The sequence below is a fragment of the Lissotriton vulgaris genome, chromosome 3_1 (genome assembly GCF_964263255.1).
Source record: "Lissotriton vulgaris chromosome 3_1, aLisVul1.2, whole genome shotgun sequence".
Lineage (NCBI taxonomy): Eukaryota > Metazoa > Chordata > Amphibia > Caudata > Salamandridae > Lissotriton > Lissotriton vulgaris.
Genome location: NC_141689.1, coordinates 2,105,837,498 through 2,105,857,786, shown reverse-complemented (window position 1 = coordinate 2,105,857,786; position 20,289 = coordinate 2,105,837,498). Strand labels below are relative to the sequence as shown.

The following is a 20,289-nucleotide window of genomic DNA, read 5'->3' as shown; positions in this document are numbered from 1 at the left end:
CACACTGGTACACACCTCTAGTGTCTGTGTCTTAAGTTTCACTCCTCCAGGTCACCCGGAAGGTTCCTAAATAACTAACTTTGTAACTTTTATGCACCATAGACAATGCATTGGTGAGTACGTGCACTTTAAACACTGCACCCGAGTCCCGCGGGCCTTCCCGACTTAGTCACTACTAGTCCCGATAAGCTCCGGCGATTCCCAAGGCCCTAGGCCTATTTCCTTTTCGATTGGTATCTCTTATACCACTTTCTTAGTATATGGTTTAGGTGGCCCCTAGGGCTCATCCATATTGTGCAACTTTTGTGTATTTTAACTGTTTTGTTTTAACGCTTATGCTTCTGTGCTCATAAAGAGTATAGTGGATATTTGTAGTTAATAAATATATATATATTTTCAATATATATCTGTGTGGTGTCCTTTCATTTGGTATTCAAGGGGGTTGTATGTGGTAAAACAGCTTGCTTCACATGCCTTTCAGAGTTTAGCCTAAGACTGCTTTGTCCACTAGGATAGCTGGTCTATAAGGTTGACTTAAAACCAATCATCATAAGGGTTGCTTGGCATGGTACAAGGTGATCACTAGAACTAGTGAGCATCATATACCAGGCCCACTTCTCACAAAGCTGATGTGACCCTTCCTCACATTGGCTGCCTGGCCTCGAGTCGACCCTCCCCAGGGTTCTCAATGGATTGAATCGAACCTCAAGACTGCTCCCCGGTCCCGCTTTGCCACAGGCAGACCCAGGACGGATTGCTGCAGGAGCTCTGCGCTTATCCCATCAGTGGTGGTTGATGACCGCGTGGGTGTGATCTGGCTGGTCCCCGGGGCCCGAAGAAAACACACAGAACAAGCTGGTGGGTGCCCTGGTCCCGTGGCTGGACTCCAATGAGGGCCCACAGAACCACTGACCAACAAGTTACTTACCTTCAGTAATGATACATCTGGAAGAAACATTAGTTAGTGATAGATTTCCTACCTTATACCCCCAAGCGTCAAAATGGATCTGGAAAGTATTTGTCAGCAGTATCTCTGTGCGTCGGAAGGTGATGTTGTGCGGCTCCACATCCATCCGTGGCATTGTGGTCGACGAGATGACGTTGCTGCAGGTAATTAGACACGGCCCTCACGCGCGGACGTCAGTTCTGTACACGACTTTTCCGCGACAGGATCTCAGAGCCATGCAAGATACTGACCACTGGTGCAATGAAACAAGGACCCTGAAAGGGATGACCGTAACCCTAGAAATCAGTTTGCAGAATGGGGAGGATGGGTGGGGCGGTAAGGAATCTATCACTAACTAATATTTTTTACAGATATATCGTTACCGAAGGTAAGTAACTTGCTCATCTGAAAGAAACACGTTAGTGATAGATTACTTACCTTAGAATAGATACCCCAGCAATACCAACCGAGGTGGTGGGTCTGAGAACCACGATTACACCAGAAAGTCCCAGAGAACAGAACGGCCAAATAAGCAGTCTCTCCAGATTTAGCTTCCCCAGCATCCCAGGCCTCTCTGGTTTCTGTGCAATGACTATCAGAACACACGTCGCGCTGTCATTGCGCAGAAACCGAAACAGAAATGAGCCTTTAGGCTCATTTCAGTTTCACTTTCTATGTGCTCAGGGGGCTATCTCAGGCCCCTGGGCATTTATGAAAGACGGGAGAGGTATCATAGAAAAGGGGAGAATCTCCCCTTTCCAATGGCACCCTCAGTGGATCCCTGCTTGGGGATCACCCAAGGAGGGCAATACACAAGCAGGGATCCAACCACTAGACACCAGGGAGGGGGAGCCGCCCCTTGGGAAAGGGCTTTTGCTCCCCCCAAATTTGTTTGGTGTGAGTGTGATTTAGTATTTTTGCCCCCCCACCCCCCTGGGGGGGAGAAAGTCCACTAGACGCCAGGTATTTTTTTTTTGCCACAAAAAGGGCATGTCCATGCCCCCACCCCGCAAAATTTACAGCCTTTCTGCTGGGGGGCAAAAAGCCCTGTAGATGCCAAGGATTTTTTTCGCAAATTTTAATTAGAGTGGGGGTATTGGCATGCCCGTTTTGGGTGACTCACATAAGCCATACGTCGCTGGACTCCCCCGGGTGCCTAGTTTTCAGAAATGGGTGGGTTTGGCATGTTTCCATTGATGGCCACCGAGCACGGGGCCAAAAACTCATGGGACACCCCTAGCAAAACCAGGTTGTTTTGTGATAGGTTATTTTGATGTCGCCTCAATAGGTTTTGGCTCTTGCCTGTCACGGGTACTTGACCCACCAACGCGAGTGAGGTATAATTTTTATATCGGGAGACCTGGGGGAACGCTGGGTAAGAGGAAATTTGTGGATCCACATAGATTCCAATAATTTCCCACACAGAAATTTGAGAAAAAAAGTGATTTATTCAGCTAAATTCGAGGTTTGCAGAGAATTCTAGGTAGAAAACGTAGGGGATCCACGTAAGCCATACCTCGCTGGACTCCCATGGTGTCTAGTCTCCAGAAATGTGTGGGTTTAGTAGGTTTCCCTAGATGGTCGCAGAGTCCAGGGCCAAAAAATCATGGGACCCCCTTGCAAAACCAGGTTGGTGTGTGATAGGTAATTTTGATGTCGCCTCAATAGGTTTTGGGCCCTTGCCTGTCACGGGTCCTTGAGCCACCCATGCAAATGAGGTACCATTTTTAACTGAAGACTTTGAAGAACGCTGGGCGAGTGGAAATTTGTTGATCCACGTAGATTCTAGAACTTTTCACGACAGAAATGTGACAAAAATCTGTTTTTTTGACAATTGTTTAGATTGGCAAGGGATTCTGGGTAACAGAACCTGGTGAGAGGCACTCAAGTCAATCCATCCTGTATTCCCCTGGGTGTCTATGTATAGGTTTGCTAGGTTTCCCTAGGTGCCGGCAGAGCAAGGGTTAAAGAACTACAGCTAGGCACTTTGCCAAAAAAGGGTCATTATTCATGGTGAAATTGTGGTGTGTTCACGTTGCGTTTTGCTCTGTTTCCTGTCGCAGGCACTAGGCCGACCCACACAAGTGAGGTACCGGTTTTCTCTGATGATTTTGAGGAACGCGGGGTGAGTGGATATTTATGGATCCACGCAGATTCCAGAACTTGCTGTGAGAAGTTGGCCTGATATGTAGTGCTCACTATTCTAGTGATCACGGTGTATCATTCCAAACGACCCTTATTGATGATTGGTTGTAAGTCAACCGTTAGACCAGCTATCCTAGTAGCATGGACAAGAGCAGTCTTTAGGCTAAACTCTAGAGGGCGTGTTAAGCCAGCTGTTATACCATCACATATACCCCTTGAACACCAAGTGAAAGGACACCACACAAGTTGTTATGAAAATAAAAGTATATTTATTTAGAACACAACAGCCCTGGACTCTTTATGAGGACAGGGCGCTAAGCACAATACAAAGCTCTTAGGAAAATACGCAAAGTCGCACAATTTACACAAATGCCCGAGGGGCACGAAAAACCATATACTCTAAAAGTGGAATGCAAAATTACTAGCAGGTAAGTACTACTCTAATAGGCTTTAGGTTCGCTAGGACTTGACTACTGAACCTTCAGATTACTAGCAGGAGGCCTAGGGAGATCGGGTGCAGAGTGTGCACTCTCACGCGGGATGCGGGACAAAGTCTATGGATGCTAGATTTCGTAAAGTTAGTGTTATCGGACGAACCCGACTAGGTAGAGAGGAAACAAAAAAGGATCTGGACCTTTGGATAGCAAAGCTATGCTGGAGCACCGAAATGCTGAGTTTACCTAGCCCAGGGGCTGCGGATGCATAGGTCTGGAAAGACGTCGGGAATCCTCGTTGCAGTCTATGGAGCCTGAAAGAAGAAGTTGCTGGCAGGCGACCAGTGAAAAGATTCGGAGGGATCCAAGCCTGGATCGAAGATGGAAGACACCTGTAAGCAGAGGGGACCAAGTTCTGAATCACTAGCCAGTGATTAGATGGGCACCAGGATGGCACCGGATGGAGTCACCTCGACCAGGTGAGTGGGCGACGCTGGGCTCTGCAGTCTCACGGACCAGGAGGCGTTGTCGGCAAACAAGATGGAGGTGCGAGCTGTCCCACGAAGGTATCTGCTGTCGACGTCGCTGGACCCAGGATTGGGGCAACAAGTCTTGGCAAATGCAAGCCCACGCGGTGGACTTAAAATGGCGTCTGGAGTGGACTAGGAGGGTCCGGGGTGCTCCTCTGTTGGAGGGGAACAAGGGCCAGTCTGGAGCAACCAGACCAGCGGTGTTGTCGTCGTGGAGCGTCGTCAAGAGGGCCACAAGCCAGCAGGCAAGTAGCCGGACAACGCGGTGAGCAGTAAAGAGCAGAAGGGCCCCGCGCAGATCTGGTGGATGCTGGGGGGCTGGACTTCGGTGCTGGAGCTGCTCAGGGTTAGGGCTTCTCGAACCCCAAAGCACTCACTCGAGGATCTCTCGGCGGTCGTGCTGGATAAGCGTCGTGCAGTTCTGAAGATGGCAGGTCCCTCGAGGTCTCGTCACACCCACGGATCTCAGCTGGGATGATGATGTAGGTAGAGGTCAGAGGTGCCAGGGAAGCCGGGTCTCGTCGTGCTGGTTGGTCGGATTCCGGAGGAAGGACGTGCAGCAAACCGCAGTGTTCTTAGATGGTGCCTGCGGGTGCAGGGTGACTACTCCTTAGTCACAAGGGAGAAATCTTGAGAAGAAGTCTTGAGTTCCTTTCGTAGAAAGTAGTTTCAGGATTTAAAGATGATCTAATCTGGAAGGGTCCCCGCTCCCACCTTTATACTAAAGAAAGGGGCTGGTATGGGACTAGGTCCTGCCCATGGGTGGGACCAGGAAGGGGGGTGGTTACACCCCTCTCCCATGCCGGACTTTCCCCAGCTCAGGGGCTAGTGTGCCCCTGGAACTGGTTCAAACTGGCAGATGCACAGTGAGCACCGGGGTGCCACTTGCAGTCACCTTCCTATTCAGCCCTGCCTATCTAGGATACACAAAACCCTGTCTGGGTCGGTGCTAGCACCGCCCCTGACAGGAAACCCTTTGTCCAAGCTCTCCTCGCTGGAAGGACTCCCAGCAGCAGGAGGTCAGACTTGTGTCTGTGGTGGCAGCATCCATTTTGTGATGCTGAGGCTCGAGTTAACTTTAACCGGGGTTCACAGTTACATACATGTCGTGTCGTGTCCCTCTAGAAGGGTGGAATGCTAACCCCATCGCCAGAATTGGCGAGGGGTTAGTATTCCAATTCGTATGACACCTTACTCGACATGTTTTGATAAAGCGATACCAAAGATAGCAAATAACCGCGAAGATTATAATGCACTTAAGAGTATATGGTACGCGTTATCATAGAACAGCTATTAGGACTTGGTTCCGCAAGCTGCAGACGGGCTCAGCTCATGCCAGAGCACCATCTCACATAATTCCAAGCACTCTGCCTTCAGGATTGTTAAGGCCTGCCATAGGAGTGACTGATAGGACTACATGCGTCCATTTTAGGGTTAGATATAGGTATACTATATCTACAGCAAAGGGTGATTACACCACTTTGCCCCAGCAGTCGTGCAGCCAGTTGTGTCAGATTTAGATGGCCAGCCAGGGGTGGCATAATACATGCTGCAGCCCCTGGTAGGCCCCGGGTACACCTATGCCCTGAGTTACGGGGTCTGATAAGGTGGCCCAGTACCAATTGGTAAATGCACCTAAGGTACACGTGTCAATTTAGTGAGAGAACAGCTAGGCTGTGGGTCTGATTAGCAGGCCCACAGCCAGGGAAGTCGTAAACCAGTGAAGCAAAAAGCAAAAATCTGGGGTGATCATAGGATTGCAGACCCTACTCTCCTACAGATGCTGCCACCACAGACACAAGTCTGACCTCCTGCTGCTGGGAGTCCTTCCAGCGAGGGAGGCTTGGACAAAGGGGTTCCTGCCTTGGGAGGTGCTAGCACCACCCCAGACAGGATTTTGTGTATTAGGTAGGACAGGGCTGAAAGGAATGAGACATGCCTGGGGCACACAAGGCGTCCCTGTGCATACTCCGGTCTAAACCAGTTCCTGGGGCAATCCAGCCCCAGAGCTGGCACAAGACCGGACAAAGGATAGGGGGTGTAACCTCCCCCCTTCCTGGTCCCACCCAGAGGAGGGACCTAGTCGTAGTACAGCCCCCTTTAGCTGGATAAAGGTAGGAGCTGGTCCCATTCCAAATTAGATTATCCTGAACAACTTTACAAGAAGAAACTCTGGACTTCGACGTTCTGCTCCACAGAAGACTGAAGAAATCTCCCTTGTGGGCAAGGAGTGTCCACCCTGCACAAGCAGGCACCATCAGAGCCAGCTGCTTCCCTTTGTCGTCTTCCTGCAAGGATCCAGACATCAGAGCCCGACGAGACCAGGATTCCCAGACCTCTCCGACCTCTACCTACATCTGCAGCACAGCTGAGATCCGTGGGTGCGACGAGACACGTGGGACAGGCCATCTTAAAAGAAGCAGCACTTCGCTCCAGCACGACTTCAGAGGTATCCTCGTCCAAGTGCTTTGGGGACTGAGAAGCCCCGACCCGAGCAGCTCCTGCACCGAAGACCAGCCCTCCAGCATCCACGAGATCTGCGTGGGGCCCTTCTGCCTGTTTGCTGCTCGATGCGTTGTCTGGTCACTTGCCGGCTGGCTAGTGACCTCCTAGACGACGAACTGCGAAATCTTCACTGCTGGTCTGGGTGCTCCAGACTGGCCCTTGCTCCCTTCCAAAAGAGGAGCACCCCGGACCCTCCTGGTCCACTGCAGACGCCGTTTCCACTCACCGCATGGGTTGCCTTTGCCAAGGCCTGTTGATTCCAAATCCGACACTGCAGACAGCGAGAGCCTGCGTGGGACAGCTCGTGCCTCCATCCTGGTTGTCGAAGACTCCACCTGGTCCACGTGGCTGCAGAGACAAGCGTCCACCTGATCGAGACGACGACATCTGGTTCCACTCCTGGTTCCGCTCCAGTCACTGGCTAGTAACTTTGAACATTGTCCCCTCTGCTTTCAGGTTCTTCTCTTCACTGATCCACCCTTGGATCACACCGGACATCTTCCTCCTGACCTCCTGCAGCATCTTTTCTTCCAGGCTTTATAGACTTCAACGCCGGAACCCGACACAACTTGGCACCTATGCACCCGCAGCCCGTCGATGAGGTAACACGAGCATTTCAGTGCTCAAGGGTAGCTGGACTCTCCTAGTTTCCAGTTCCACAGTCGTTTTAGTTCTACCTAGTCAGGATTGTCCGTACTCACCTTTTTCTTGAACTGTACTGTCCATAGACACTGTTACGCATCTCGCGTGTGAGTTCACACACTGCACACGCGTTCCGTGGGCCTTCTATTACCTACCTGAAGTTAGTATAGCGTGGTCCCAACGATCCTACAGCCTCTGGACAGCTCCATTCCTATTATCAACTTTCACATTCCACTTACTTAGTATATGGTTTGTCGTGCCCCTATGGCACCATTGTAATTTGTGTAACTTAAACGTATTTTTCTTAAGAGTTTGTCATGTGCTTAGCCCTCTGATCTCAAAGAGTTCAGAGGTGTATGTTAGTTAATAAATACTTGCTTTATTTTCATAACAACCCGAGTGGTGTCCTTTCACTTGGTATTCAAGGGGTTATATGTGGTAAAACAGCTGGCTTCACATGCCAATAGAGTTTAGCCTAAGACTGCTTTTTCCATGCTACCATTAGGATAGCTGGTCTATAAGGTTGACTTACAACCAATCACCATAAGGGTTGTTTGGACTGATACAAGGTGATCACTAGAACTAGTGAGCATCATATATCAGTCCAACTTCTCACAGATGGGCTGGCTGAAATGGGTCTAGGCCAACATTTCTGCAGCTTAGTTAGGGTCTTGTATTCCAGAACCAAAGTGCGGGTGCCCGTCAATGGCGCACTCTTGGAGATGTTCCCGATTGGAAGAGGCACGAAACAGGGATGCCCCTCCTCTTCGCCCTGGTGATGGAGCCCCTGGCCTGCCTTATTCGGTCTGATGATCGGTTTCAGAGATGCAAGTGGCAAGGCTCATGCGAATACAAAACCGCCTTATATGCAGACAATGTCCTGTTTTTCCTCTCAGAGCCGACTCAGTCCAGCCCCCGATGCCTCCAGGTACTGCGCTCCTTCGAGCAGGTCTCCGGCCTGCGTTTGAATTCAAATAAGTCCCCCCTGGTCCCTCTGTATATATCGGGAGATTGTTTCGACTGGCAATCAACGAAACCCATCAGGTGGCAATTGTTTAAATACCTGGGAATCTGGGTCGCATTGCTCCCTGAACTCGCCTGATCACTCAACATCAGCCCAATAGTTAAGAGGGCCAAGGAAGTCCTCCGAAAGTGTCAATCTGTGCCACTTATCCCCCAGGGAAGAGTCGCCCTATTCAAAATGATGATTCATCCCAGGTTCCTATATATTATACAGAACGCACAAGTTACTTACCTTCTTTAACGATATATCTGTAAGAAACAGTAGTTAGTATTAGATTCCTTACCTTTGAAAATCCCCAGGCGTCAGACTGGATCCAGAAAATTTTGCGTAGCAGTACCCCTGCGCATCGGTAGGAGTCATCTGCGGCTCCGCGTCAGTCGTCGTTGGCGCCGGGATGACGTCGGAGTACTTAGACGCCGCCCTCGCGCGCTGACATCAGTTCTTATACACAGCTTTTCCGCGCCAGAAACGCAGAGCCATGATCAAAACCAATACTGGTGCCATGAAAACTAGGGCCCTGAAAGGGGGATAACCTTAACCCTAGATATCGGTTCGCAGAACGGGGAGGATGGGAGGGTGCGGAAAGGAATCTAATACTAACTACTGTTTCTTACAGATATATCGTTACCTAAGGGCAGTAACTTGTGCATCTGAAAGGAACAGGTTAGTATTCTATTCCTTACCTTAGAATAGATACCCCAGCAATACCAACCCCGGTGCTGGGTCTGCGAACCAATGATCACACCAGAAAGTCCTGGAGAACGGAACGACTGAAAAAGCCATCTCTCCCGAGTTGGCTGTCCAAGCATTAGTGTCTTGCGAACGTGTGCAGCGAGGCCCATGTAGTTGCCTGACAGATGTCCTGCAAGGGGACTCCCCGACCCAGGGCAGTAGAAGCCGCCGTGTCCAGAGTGGAATGGGCACGTAGCCCCACAGGAGGCTCCTTTTTAGCCAGAGTAACAAGCCTTGATGCACAAGACGACCCATCGAGAAATGGTTTGTTTGTGCACTGCCCGTCGCTTCTTAGCGCCCACATAACCAACAGAGTTGGTCATCCACCCGGAACTGGCGTGTGCGATCCAGATAGAAAGAGAGCGCACGTTTTGGGTCCAGACTCTGGAGCCGCTCTTCCTTTACCGAGGGATGCAGAGGTGGAAAGTAGGTGTGCAAGGTGATGGACTGCCCGATGTGGAAGGCTGTAACTACCTTGGGCAGGAAAGAGGGTCGCGTCCGCAACACAACTTTGTTTGGATGGACAGAAAGGAAAGGTGGTTGATAAGAAAGAGCCTGGAGCTCACTCACTCTCCTGGCAGAGGTGATGGCAACCAGGAATGCAGTCTTAAGAGTAAGGAGACGAAGAGGAAAGTTATGAAGTGGCTCGAAGGGAGCGCACATCACATAAGTCAAAACAAGGTTCAAGTCCCACTGAGGCATCACGAAAGGAACAGGAGGGAACATATGAGTGATGTCTTTCAAGAATCTATTTACAACTGGGGACTTGAACAAAGAGGGCTGATCAGGGAGCCGTAAGAAGGCAGAAATGGCACAGAGGGAGCCCTTTAGAGTGCCCAGAGCAGAGCCCGGCTGGGCAAGAGAAAGAAGAAAGAGGAGAACCTCTGAAAGAGGGGCAGGAAGGGGACCCACAGCCTTTGCTGTGCACCATGCCACAAATTTGTTCCACCTGCAGGAGTATACAGATTTTGTGGAGGGACGCCTGGCTGCCAGAATCACATTACAGACTTCAGGAGGCTAGTCAAATGCCCTCAACTGCTGCCGCTCAATCTCTACGCATGTAAGTGGAGACTAGACAGGTTCGGGTGGAGGACCGTCCCCTGCTGCTGCAACAGAAGGTCCTCCTGAAGAGGCAGACGAATCAGGGGATCAACTTACATGCTGAGTAGCTCGGGATACTAGTATCTTCGTGCCCAGTCCAGAGCCACAAGGATGACTTGGGCCCGGTCTCGCCTGATCTTCTTCAGCACTCTGGGCAGAAGTGGTATAGGCGGAAAGGCGTACAACAGACTGCAGCTCTACTCGCGACGAAAAGCGTCACTGAGCGAGTGCCGCCTTGGAAATTTCAGCGTGCAAAACTGATGTCATTGCGCGTTCTCTCCGGTGGCGAATAGATCTAACCAAGGCTCTCCCCACTGCTGAAAGAGACCTTGCGCCAAGTCAGAGTTCAGACGCCATTCCTGATCCATCAAGCACCGGCTGCTGAGTTCGTCCGCCCTGGTGTTCAGGGAACCAGCCAGGTGTTGAACCACCAGGGTGACGCCCTGGTGTTCCAGCCATTGCCAGAGGCGCAGAGCCTCCTGACAAAGGGTCCAGGACCCCACCCTGCCCTCTTTGTTGCAGTACCACATGGTGGTGGTGTTCTCTGTGAACACCTCACTACACTTCCCCGGACAGAGGGAAGGAATGCCTTCAGTGCAAGTCGGATCGCCCACAGCTCCAGAAGATTGATATGGAACTAGGACTCCGCCGGAGACCAGAGGCCTCTGATCTCCCCTCTCCCATGTGGCGCCCCATCCCAGGAAGGACGCATCTGTCACCACTACGTGCTACTGTTGGGGTAGGGATCTGCCGCTGACCCAGTCGCGGTTCGTGAGCCACCACTGCAAATGACTGAGTGCCCTCCAAGATCAGGACATGGTCGGACAGGTTGCCCTGATGCTAAGCCCACTGAAACTTCAGGTCCCACTGCACAGCCCACATCCTCCTCCTGCCGTGATGCACCAGAAGGATGCAGGAGGCCATCAGCCCCAGGAGCCGCAGCGTCAACCGGACCTAAACTCGGAATAAAGGCTGAAAGATCGTAATCAGAGCCTGAATGTCCTGAACCCGCTGATCAGGGGGATAAACCCAAAACTGTGCCGAGTCCAGAACCGCTCCGATGAAAAGGAGCTTCTGAGAGGGACACAGGTGTGACTTTGGCATGTTGATGGAGAACCCCAGCGAGTGCAGGAGGTCAGCTGTAGTCTGGAGGTGGGAGGCGACTGTTTGGGGCGAGCCTGCCTTCAACAACCAATCGTCGAGATAGGGTAAGACTGAAACCCCTGATCTGCGCAGATGAGCTGCGACCACCGCCATCACTTTCGTGAACACCCGTGGGGCGTTGGTAAGGCCGAAGGGGAGCACGGTAAACTGAAAGTGCTCATGTTCTACCATGAACCGCAGGTAGCGCTGGTGGGCCGGCAGGACGGGGTTGTGGGAATATGCGTCCTGCAAGTCCAACGCCACCATCCAGTCTCCCGGGTCCAGGGCAGCTAGGACCTGAGCCTAAGTCAGCATCTTGAACTTCTCCTTACGGAGGAAGCCGTTGACGCTCCGCAGGTCCAAGAGAGGGTGTAGGCCTCCTTTGCCCTTCCAGGGTACCAGAAAGTAGTGGGAATAGCAACCACATACTACTTCTGGCCCAGGGACACGCTCAATTGTTCCCATGGCCAAGAGGGCAGTAACTTCCTCCTGTAGAAGTTGCAAGTGATCCCCCGATAAACGGTGGTACTGCAGTGGCATGGCCGGAGGAGTCGGCTCAATGGGGGGGAGGCTGTGAGAAGTTGCCTGATATATGATGTTCACTAGTTTTAGTGACCACCTTGTATCAGTCCAAACAACCCTTATGGTGATTGGTTGTAAGTCAACCTTATAGACCAGCTATCCTAGTGGTAGCGTGGACGAAGCAGTCTTAGGCTAAACTCTTTTGGCATGTGAAGCCAGCTGTATTACCATATGTAACCCCCTTGAACACCAAGTGAAAGGACACCACACAGGATATATATTCAAAATATATATGTATTTATTACTACAAATAGTCCCATGAACTCTTTATGAGAACAGAAGCAAACACGTTAAAACAATACAATTGATAAGTGTACAAAAGTGGCACAAACATGGATAGGCCCGGGTGACCCCTAAAACCATATACTAAAGAAGTGTTATAAGTACCACAAGTCGAAAGGAAGTAAGGCCTAGGGCATCACTGGGGCTATGCTGTACTAACACAAGTTAGGAACTAGGAGGCCCACGGGATCTGGTTTGCAGTGCGCAAAGTTAGGAGCAGTTCACATTGAAATCAATGGATGCGTAAAAGTTAAAAAGGTGAAGGTAGGAAGTCTTCCGGTCAGTCTAGAACTTAACCCTTTGGAATCTGGACACTAGGAGAGTTAAACTACTCGGGGGCACCGGAGTGCCAGCGTTACCTCACCCACAGGAAGCGGGTGCAGTGGAGCCAAAGTGTGTCGGGATTCTGCAGGGGTTCAGATGGAGCCTTGGAGTGTTGATGCTGCAGGCGACCTGACGTGAAGAGTTCCGGTGGATCTGTAGTGGTGAAGACCTGAAAGCAGCGGGGATATTGTTCACAGTCACTAGCCAGTGACCGGCGTGGAACCAGGAAGGAACCAGGCGTGGTCGGGTGCCAACAGGTGATGTCGTGAAACTTGTCTCTTCAGCAGCGTGGACCAGGCGACGATAACGACGACCAGGAGTCACTCACGAGCTGTCCCACGTAGGCTCTAGTTGATGGCGGAGTCGGCTTCTTGATCGGAGCAAACAGGCCTTGGCTATCGCAAGCCACGCAGGAAACAGAGAAGGCTTCTCACTCTAACCAGCAAGGTCAGAGGGGTTGCTGCTTTTAGTAGCAGCAAGGGCCAGTCTGGAGCAACAAAACCAGCGGTGGAAAGTTGTCGTTTGGTCGCCAAAATGGCCACTAGCCAACGGACTAGTAACCTTGAAGGCGCGTCGAGTGGAACACAGCAAAAGGGCCCCACACAGATCTCGTGAGAGCTGGAGGGCTGGTCCTTGGTGCAAATGTAGCTCGGGGGTGGGGCTTCTCAAGACCCCAAGCATATCGATGAGGGTGCCTCAGGTGCTGCGCAATCAGCATCTTGTGGGCTTTCCAAGAGGTCCGGTCCCACGTCTCAGGTCGCCTCCAGTCCTCTCAGCTTTGCAGGGACTGTGGATCGGGCTGTTAGATGTCTGGGAGTCTGGTTCTTGTCAGGCTCTGGGCTCGGGCGGTGGCAAAGCAGTCGTTGATTGCTGGATGGTGCCTGTGTTCACAGGGTGGCCACTCCTTGGCCACAAGGGAGATTCTTCAGTCTTCTGAGCAGCAGAACGTCGAAGGTCCAGAGTTTCTTATTATGTAGTAGAATTTCAGGGTAATCTGCCGTCTTGGGACTCAGCTCCTACTTTTAAACCAATTCTAGGGGCTGGACTACCTACGAGGTCCCTCCTATGGGTGGGACCAGGAAGAGGGGTGGTTACACTCCCTTTCCTTTGTTCAGTTTCACGCCAGAGCTGGGGCTGGAGTGCCCCAGCACCGGTTTGAACTGGCCTATGCACGGGGACACCTTGTGTGCCCCGGGCATGTCTGATTCTATTCAGCCCTACCTATCCAGATACACAAAATCCTGTCTGGGGTGGTGCTAGCACCTCCCAAGGCAGGAAACCCTTTGTCCAAGCCTCCCCCCTCTGGAAGGACTCCCAGCAGCAGGAGGTCAGACTTGTGTCTGTGGTGGCAGCATCCATTTTGTGATGCTGAGGCTCGGGTTAACTTTAACCGGGGTTCACAGTTAGGTACATGTCGTGTCCCTCTAGAAGGGTGGAATGCTACCACCGTCGCCAGAATTGGCGAGGGGGTAGTATTCCAATTCGTATGACACCTTACTCGACATGTTTTGATAAGGTCAAACCAGAGTTAGCATTTAACCGCGAGGTTCATAATGCACTTCAGAGTATATGGTATGACACTATCAGGAAACAGCTAAAGGACATGGTTCCGAAAGCTGCAGACAGGCTCAGCTCATGCTAGAGCACCATCTCACACATAACCAAGCACTCTGCCTCCAGGATTGATAAGGCCTGCCATAGGAGTGACTTATAGGTTACTGTGTGTCCTTGTATGGTTTACATATAGAGATACTATATCTAAAGCAAAGGGTGATTACACCACCTTGCCCCAGCTGAGTGATCAGCCAGTTGTGTCAAATAGTAAGGCCAGGCCAGGGGTGACACAATACGTGCTGCAGTCCCTGGTAGGCCTTGGATGCATCTATGCCCTGGGTACCTAGGGTACACTGTACAGGGGCTCACAAGGTGATCCATGTCTTAATTGGTATGTACCTAGAGTACATGGATTCCATTTTAACAGAGAGAGCAGAGGGCCTGGGGTCCTGAATAGCAGGGTCCCAGGTAAACTAAGTCGAAAACCAGCTAAACACTAGGCAAAAAGTTGGGGGTAACCATAGTCCGATGTCCACCTTCCTACAGAAGCCCCTTAAGACCATTTGAGGCACCCACCTGTCCGACGTGATGGCACGCCAGTGGAGAAGGTGATGGCGAACCTTGCCCCCCACTGGCGTCAAATGGGCCTGAAATGTCTGACTAGGAAGGTTTGAGGCAAATGCTGTGGGGGCGGATGTGGACTGACACTGCTGTTGTCCCCTGGTACCGCCATGGCGGTAACAACGTCCGCGACCGCGTTGAGACTGGTTCTGCGGCCTGTGCTGGCTGGACGTGTGGGAGCGCCCCTTCCTTGGCCACAAAAGGTGAAAAAAGCGGACGTTTGCTGGCATTGGCCTAGGCCAAAGGACTTGGCCGCAGCCCTGGAGTCCTTAAAACGCTCTAGCGCACTATCCGCTTTGTCGCCAAAGAGGCGGCGGCCATCGAAGGGCATATCCATGAGCGTGGCCTGGACATCCTCAGAGAAGTTGGAAGACCTCAGCCAGGTGTGGCGGCGAACCACCACCGTTGTGGCAATCGCTCTGCCAAGCGAGTCCAAGGTGTCAATTCCACATCGAATCTAGTATCGTGCTGCATCCCGCCCCACCGCCAGGGCTTTGCCGAGCTGTTTCCGGGCCTCCTCCGGACACTGTGGCAGCACCTCCGCAACCGTATAAAACAGAGAGTGGGTGTAAAGGCCCAAAATGCAGGCGGTGTTCACAGACCGCAGCCACAAACTCAGAGCGGAGAACAGTTTCTTCCCAAACTGATCATACCTTTTGGATTCCCAATCCGGAGGAGCAGTCGGGAATGCGGTCTGGGATGTAGAGGCCTGAATTACCAGGCTCTCTGGGGTGGGGTGAACAGACCGAAAGCAGGGTACGGCCAGAGCCGGGTGGTGGCGTCGGGCCACGTTCCGAACAGGGAGGCCTGTATAGGGCTTGGACCAGGTGCCCATCAGAACGTGGGTGAGGGCTTCGTTAAACGGCAGTAGAGGCTCTGAGGAGCTTGTCTGCGGTTTGAGCACCTCAGTGAGGAGGTTAGTCCTCACGGCCGCGACAGGGAGCTCAAGAGCCAAGGTCTTGGCCGCCCTGTTCAACACCACGCTATAAGTAGCACCCTCCTACAAAGCCACGGAAGGAGGCGAGATGAATCCAGTGTCAAGCGAAGTATCTAGACCACTGGCCTCCACCCAGCTCATCTGCCCAGTCCTGGCTTAACTGGCACTGCTGTGCCAGAGGGTCCTCAGACCCCTACCAGTCCTCCACGTCATCCATCTCCTGGAAACCAGGCAAAAATGATGGAGCTGGGTCGTATGTGAATTAGTCACCCATCGGCATCTGAGATGGCGGTGAGTGCCGCCGATCCGTCGTCGCACCTAGAGCGAGGCTGAAACTGGGGGCGGTGTCGTCCGAAGACTGCACCAAGAGCGACACCCTCAGGGTTGGTGCCAGCGGAAGAGTCGTGAGGTCCCCTAGGGCCGAAGCACCAGACGGCGCCGTGGCCGGAGCCGCCGGCCCGCTAGGGCTCCCAGTCGGACTTGTGGGACCTGAAGGCGGCACAACGGGTTCCGACGGAGGGAAGTGAGTCCTCATGGCCACGAGGAAGTCACATATCTCCTACAGCGTCGCGTGCAGCTCAGGGACCAGCAGGTGAGGAGCTGGACGCGGCGCCTGCGGCTCAGACGGAGCCGCGCGGGCAGTGTCACCCGAACCCCCGGCCCCATTGCGCGAGTTTCGAGGGGAGTTAGAAGAGCGATGACGCCTCTTTGACTTCTTTTTCGAATGCCTTGACTTACCAGAGGACTTTGAGCCCGATGAGTGGGGGTGACTCGACGAGCGGCGATGACTGTGGCTCTGCGACCTGTCCCTTGACTTTCTCCTCGACTGGGACCTAGAGCGGCGCAAAGCCGACTTCCGGAGCTCAAGCAGCTTATGGGACCGCTCCAGTCTAGCCTTCGAGGCCAAGGCCCGGCAGTCGGGGCACGACTTGTCATGGTGGTTGGCCTCGAGTCAGTGAAGGTACCGACAGTGGGGGTCCGTCACCATCAGGCGGTGACAGGCATCGCAAGGTTTAAAACCAGGCATCCCTAGCGGCACCGCGAGTCGAAATAGAATCGAAAAGTGATCAAAAGAGGTCAAAAAAGTTAGTCAAAAAATGACTAGAGTACTGCTCTTCCCAGATCTGCTCTTGCTGGCGCGGAAAAAAGAAGAACTGACGTTAGCGCGAAAGGGCGGCTTCTAAGTACTCCGACGACATTATCCCGGTGATCCCGATGATGGACGCGGAGCCGCAGACGACACCTACCGAGGCGCAGGGGTACTGCTGAAGAAAACTTTCCTGATCCAGTCTGACGCCTCGGGATATTCTCCAGTAAGGAATCTAACACTAACCTGTTTCTTTCAGATGAGAGGTTACATGGGGAGATTTTGTTGTGGTCATGGAGGAGAATGATATAGACAAAGACAAGAAAAAAGAAGGGTTGCGACCTTTTCCCCAAACTCACCACTCAAAGAGGAAGGCACTGGGGGGACAGCTGAACAATCACGCCTCATCCTGGACAGCAAACTCTCCATTAAACAGGTCAATGCTGTTTTCTTTATCTGCTTCCACATGCTTCGCAAAGACTCGCCAGCAACACCAGGAAAACTGTGATGCAGGCCTCATCCTCAGCCGAATGGGCTACGGCAAAAGTACTCTATGCAGCTCCCCCACAGAACTCATGAGAAGACCCCAGACGATCCAGAATGCAGCAGGAAGACAGACCCTCAAGTTTGAAAGAGGAACCACCTCACTCAGCACCTGAAAGACCTCCACTGGCTATCCAACCCAGAAAAGATGCCAATTTAAGCTCCTAGCCCACACCTATCAAGCCCTCCATGACCAAGGACCCCCCTGCATGAACCACTGCTAGAACTACCACCTACCTCCCAGGGACTTCCACTGGCCTAAGTACCACACATCTGCTGCTGCCGCCGAACCGGAAGACGTTCCTTCCCCCTCCTCACCGCCAAGTCCTGGAAAACCTTTCCCCTACACCCCTGCAATCAAGACCTGGCTCTTTAACCGACTTCGCAGCACAGCGCCTGGATACCCTCTCGGTGATCAGCAGCGCTCTATAAGTACCGGATGATTGATTGACTGATGAATCACTTTTGATGACAGCAACCATAGCGCATAAGTCTACTTTCCACATCCTTAAAGATGGCATATGTAGGGCAAAGGGGAGGTCTTACACATCAGGTTGGGGCAGATGAGACGGTTCCAAAAGATGTGTCCTGTTTGTTGTGATTTCTCTAATTTTTGTTATCCACCTTGGGTGTAGACAAATGGTATTTCTGGGAATTTAAATACTGCATGATCATTAAACTGGAGATGCTGCAGTCTAACGTCGCTATGAATGAATGGCTTGCTATTTTCGGGCTTAGAGCAGTCTTTTGAATACAATTTTCTCCTATTTATCTCATCTTCTCGTCCTTACTAGGTATTGTCCTACAGGTTGGTTAGGACCTTGCAGAGAACAGTTGTAGGTTTGAATTTCTCAGAGTTTGCACGTAATAAAATTCCAATAGTCTGGCACCCTTTGTCTGCCTTTGATGCGTGGGGATACTGTGTTTTGTACTGTGCGTTTTGGCTAGAATAAAATGTTTTTAAACACCATCTGTATTCAATTTAAGAAGGGATTACACAAACTTAAGAATAATGTTTTGGTGCCCAAAAATTAAAAACTCTGCAGAATAAATCACTTACACACAAATGAAACAAAATTGTCATAAAAAACACATTAGAAAGGAGTTCCAGTTTACTATAACAGAAATCATTCAGAATCCATTCTTACCTGTGAAAGTGTAATCTAAATGTGCATTTTGTTTGACTGTAAGCACCCTGGGCTCATTACAATCCCTGTTCCTGAGAAGGATAGATGCAACGGTCTGGACATTATTGTTGGAGCCCAAAACAATCAGCAAATGCAAGAGGAGACGTTTACAATGTTCGTACACCTCTGGATGGTAGTGGTCAAACCCTAAGATGGAGGCAAAGGTGAAAATTATTGAAAAGTGTGTGAAGACTCTGCACAATAAAAGTCAAACCTTAGAAAAAGGTAACAAACAGAGAAAAGACAGTAATTGACAAGAAAATAAACAAGTTAGTGTTATATTGTGAATGAAAATCCTTCAATATATGGAGAAACTAAAAAAAGAAACTAGAATCCAGCTAAATTTCCTCGATCATATTTATAATGTGGTTATAGAAAATTTTAGGAAAGGGGGGAATTGTCAGTTACCACCTGTGAGAACCTGGATAATTAACTCATGGGGCAGGCAAGGAATGAGCCCCAACAAAGTCAAATAACCCACTTCCAAGGAAGTATAAAACAGGTTAAAATGTGGCATTCGTGGCTAATCCTTGCTGTGGATCAAAAATGAAGTGTTTCTTTCAAAGCATCAAGACCAAAACATCACCGTCGATAAATAACCGGTACAATTCTAACCTATTAAATAACAAGAATCAAATGTAATTATTAAAATGATACAAAAATAAAAAATTAGTAATGATGAATCAGGAATTGTAATTTAAAAGAAAAATGCAAAAGATCACCCATAGAAGCCAAAGAGAAAATCTGAGTCAATGCCAGTCTCTGTATTACCCAAAAGTGGCCCATCGGAGGTCATTATTGAACACAAAAAAGTTGTTACAGTAGCCAGTTAGCGGCTTTGTCTCACACTGGTTAAGAAAACATATCCAGTTGCCTTGCAGGCTAGTACACTGAAATGCTCTCAACCACCCAGGAGCTTTCAAGTTGATTGCAGCCTAAGATACTCAGAAGCCAGACTATCCTATCCCTCTGTTCCCGGGACACAGCCAGAGCTAAAATCCCAACTTTATCGGGAGTGCACAAATTCCTCTTGGATGCTCTCACTGCTGCCAGACTTCCAGCAGCTCTTTTAGAGGATCCATAGCACAGGTCCAAGAGGGAGATTGACATCTCTACAATGGCTTTGTTAGCACCAAAACCCTCTCAGGTTTTCTAGCTCCTTCTCTCTAAGCTTTCACTTTTAGTATAGGGTTTTCTTGCAGTCAACGGAGCCACTGATTACTGGAGAACTGATACAAGAAAGGGTAAGCATACAAGGACTACACCCACCCCCCGACACAGGCATTACACAGCATTCAGATGCTACTCCTCATTCTTCAACTTCTCCATGTCCAGAGTATTTGGAGATACAGATACTGAAAGCCCCAATAACCCAGTAGTGGTGGTAGAGGACCCTTGGCCTGATCCTGCTGAGTTCCTATGCTAGGCCATTCTTCTTAATTCAGGTCAAAACAATTCCCCAGAATATACATTATTTTTCAAGATGGCAGAAGACTGTTACAGCAACGAAGGCTTTACTATTCTGTCCAATCAAATGGGGTACCTCACTAGCCACTTTAGTGAAAAAAATAACAAGTTAGCTCTGGTCCTCCTAAGCACTAATAAATTAGCCGAGGAGAAACTCAAATAACAAGTGGGCGTGGATTTACCCTACACCTAAGGAAAAAGGAAATGAACCATTCACAGTTTTGTAGACCAAACAGTTGTAAAATAGATTCTTTTGTATATGGGTAATTAAGAGTTGGAAAAATTGGTTAGCTTAAGAAAAAAGACTGGTGACAGATTTGGTAGCATGACTCTGGATAGACTGAAGCATCTGGATTTGATGATTCCAAACAATAACTTACTTCCGGTTGCACTCTTTCAGGTGGATGCTCGAACCATAGAGTCCTCACCTTTAGTAGAATCGTCAAGTGCCAGTCTGGATCCAGAAACTTTTAAAAATGCTCAAGTGCCCCGCTAGGTGGTGC

General features: G+C 50.5%; 1 protein-coding gene across 11 annotated transcripts in view; it reads right to left on the bottom strand.

Annotated features, from left to right (window-relative positions):
• Positions 1-20,289, bottom strand: part of FRYL (FRY like transcription coactivator) — a 2,483,143-nt gene that overhangs the window by 770,584 nt on the left and 1,692,270 nt on the right. For all 11 annotated transcript variants that reach the window (XM_086962669.1, XM_086962670.1, XM_086962671.1 and 8 more), the window contains one exon: positions 18,281-18,466. In XM_086962669.1, the coding sequence (XP_086818795.1) occupies positions 18,281-18,466 (186 nt within the window). The remainder of the gene's footprint in view (positions 1-18,280; positions 18,467-20,289) is intronic.